Source organism: Papaver somniferum, chromosome 4 (assembly GCF_003573695.1).
Source record: "Papaver somniferum cultivar HN1 chromosome 4, ASM357369v1, whole genome shotgun sequence".
NCBI lineage: Eukaryota > Viridiplantae > Streptophyta > Magnoliopsida > Ranunculales > Papaveraceae > Papaver > Papaver somniferum.
In genome coordinates, this window is record NC_039361.1 from 87,332,300 (window position 1) to 87,334,842 (window position 2,543).

A 2,543-nucleotide genomic window follows, 5' to 3' on the forward strand; every position below is an offset into this window, starting at 1 on the left:
ACTCCAGGTTTGTGGGAATAGAGAGAAATGTTTAGTATTAAATGTTGAAAAATTTGGAAGCATAGAAATGAGGTCACTTCAGTAAAGCCAAACCGAATCCTATGGAATGTATGATTAAGATTCGCAATTTCTTGAATGAGTGGAAAAAAAATTATTTGCAGGTTCCATACAGAAAAAGAAAACAGCGACTAGTTAGGGCAAATAATGGAAGTGGATTAGAGAATATGAAACACGATATTTTTTATGCCGATGCTTCTTATGATGAAGTGGATGGCTCTTATGGAGTTGGGGTCATTTACTGCTAAACAATGAAATTGCTGATATTTTATTCTTTTCAGGAATATTCACAACTGGACCATCTGTCGCAGAAGGACTGGAAATTCAAAGAACGATGCTGGGATAAAGAGTTGGGGATAAGGAACATCCATATATCAACAGATTGTAAAGATGTAGCGAATTTTCTGAACGACAACTCATCCTCTTGTGATTGGAGGATGAAGTCTATATTAAGGGATGTTTCATCTTTATTATGTAATAATAGTAAAATTGAATGTAAATATGGGTGGTAACAGGGAAGCGGATAAGCTAGCAAAATGGAGTCGAATTAAAAGAAAATGTTATGTATCTGATGACTTTAGTAGTATATGCTTGAAAGCTAAAATACTAGAAGGTATTGTAAAAGGACATAACATTTTGTTGTACAGCGGCTAGTTTTCACTAAAACCTTCTTTTATTAAAAAAAAAAAAAAACAATCTCGACACTAATTAATTTGTAAATTTGAACAATGTGATTTTAAAGCTAATGTGGATTATGTTTTTCTTATGATTTTTATATTCATATAAAAAATAAACACAATACCGAGACAGATGAAATCGTTATCTATCACATTGAAAACCAACGAATTAAAATTGGTAGATGGTGAATTTTGATATTTCTTATATACGTAGAACTTTGTAAGGACATATTACATGGTGCTTTATGGTACTCGGCCATCATTCTACTTGCAATATAAACCACTGCCGAGTCGTATGAAGCACCATCATTGCAAGTTGTATGTTGGTCGAGTACCATAAGGCGCCATAACAACGCTTTATTACCAAGAAAGAAAAAAAAAAATTAGTTAACACTTGAGTTCTTTGAAAAATTAGTTAACATTTGGGCCAACAGTACCCTAGTACTTTTGAAAGAATATCCCCTAGAAACCATCAGGACCAGGGGCTTTAAGCGAACCCAGTTGTCTCATGGCAGATTTTGTTTCCGTGACTGAAACTTCCCTGGTGATATTATTATTTTCATTTTTAAAAATAATGCTAGGAAAAAGACTCTCAATTTCAGCACGATCTAAACTTGTTGTAGTAGAATTAAAAATAAAACTGAAATGGTTCACAATTTCCTTTTCAATATCTTCAGCAGAAGTAAGCCACTTACCAGCACTATCTTTCAGCTTACAAATGGAATTCCTTCTCCTTCTAACCGGAGTAGAAGTGTGAAAGAATTTTGTATTAAGATCTCCATATTTAAGCGATTCAACCCTATATTTCTGTCTCCAGAAAATTTCTTCCAACTTAAGCAAATTCAAATAATCACACAGACAATTAACCATGTAGCTCTTATCTTCAACAGTAGGTGAGATGTCAAAAGCATTGTGAGCAAAATTTAAATTAGCAAGAGCAGATTCAATCCCATTATAAATATTACCAAAAACACTCTTATACCAATTTTTTGTTTCTTTTTGTAATCTTTCAACATTCTCGAAATAGTTATGGTTATTGTTACTAATAAGTATATGCCAATTCTCCTTAACCACATCATTATATCTAGTATCACTGGACCACATGGCCTCAAACCTAAAAGGTATTTGTTTGAATATCATTTTAGGTTCAAGATCTATCAACAAAGATCTATGGTCCGAATTAAAATAAGATATATGAAAATTTTGCAGCCTTTCCTTGATGTTAGCAAGTCCAACCCTTTTGTTATTCCACGTAAACCTTGGCGCATTCGCCCCAGGTCAATTAATCCACACTTATTCATTACATTTTTAAGATCATGCAGCTAACTTGCAGACGGCTCTTTTCCACCAGCTTTTTCATTTCTCGCACCAATAGTATTAAGATCTCCCATGACTATATGGCCAGATTGTCTAACCTCAGAAATGACACCTATTTCCTCCCAAATTCTCTTTCTGGTGACCTTATTAGTACTCCCATATATGGAGGACAAGATCCACGGGATCTTGAAATTAGATGTAACAACTGCGTGGATAGCCTACCTAGACACTCTAGAAGCCTGAATGTCCACCTCTTCCGGATCCCAAAACAAACACATACCCCCTGAGAAACCTTCTAGATCAATCACAATGGATTTAGTAAAACCCAACTGACAAACAATACATGCATCATGTGATGCAAGCACTCTATTCTCTAACAGGGCCACAATAGTTGGCTTATGTCTCTTAACTAACTTCTTCATAACACGAACAAAGGATGGTCTGGCAGCATCCCTACAATTCCAAACTAAAATCTTCATAGACAAATTATCG

The 2,543-nt window shown here is 34.6% G+C and overlaps 1 protein-coding gene across 1 annotated transcript; it reads right to left on the reverse strand.

Moving 5' to 3' along the window:
- Window positions 1–1,196: 1,196 nt before the first annotated feature.
- LOC113272770 lies at window positions 1,197–2,125 on the reverse strand. The gene is made up of 2 exons (XM_026522567.1): window positions 2,062–2,125; window positions 1,197–1,888 (listed from the first exon to the last, which is right to left on the reverse strand). The coding sequence occupies exons 1-2, from the start codon at window positions 2,123–2,125 to the stop codon at window positions 1,197–1,199; spliced, it is 756 nt and encodes a 251-aa protein (XP_026378352.1).
- Between the last annotated feature and the right edge of the window lie 418 nt (window positions 2,126–2,543).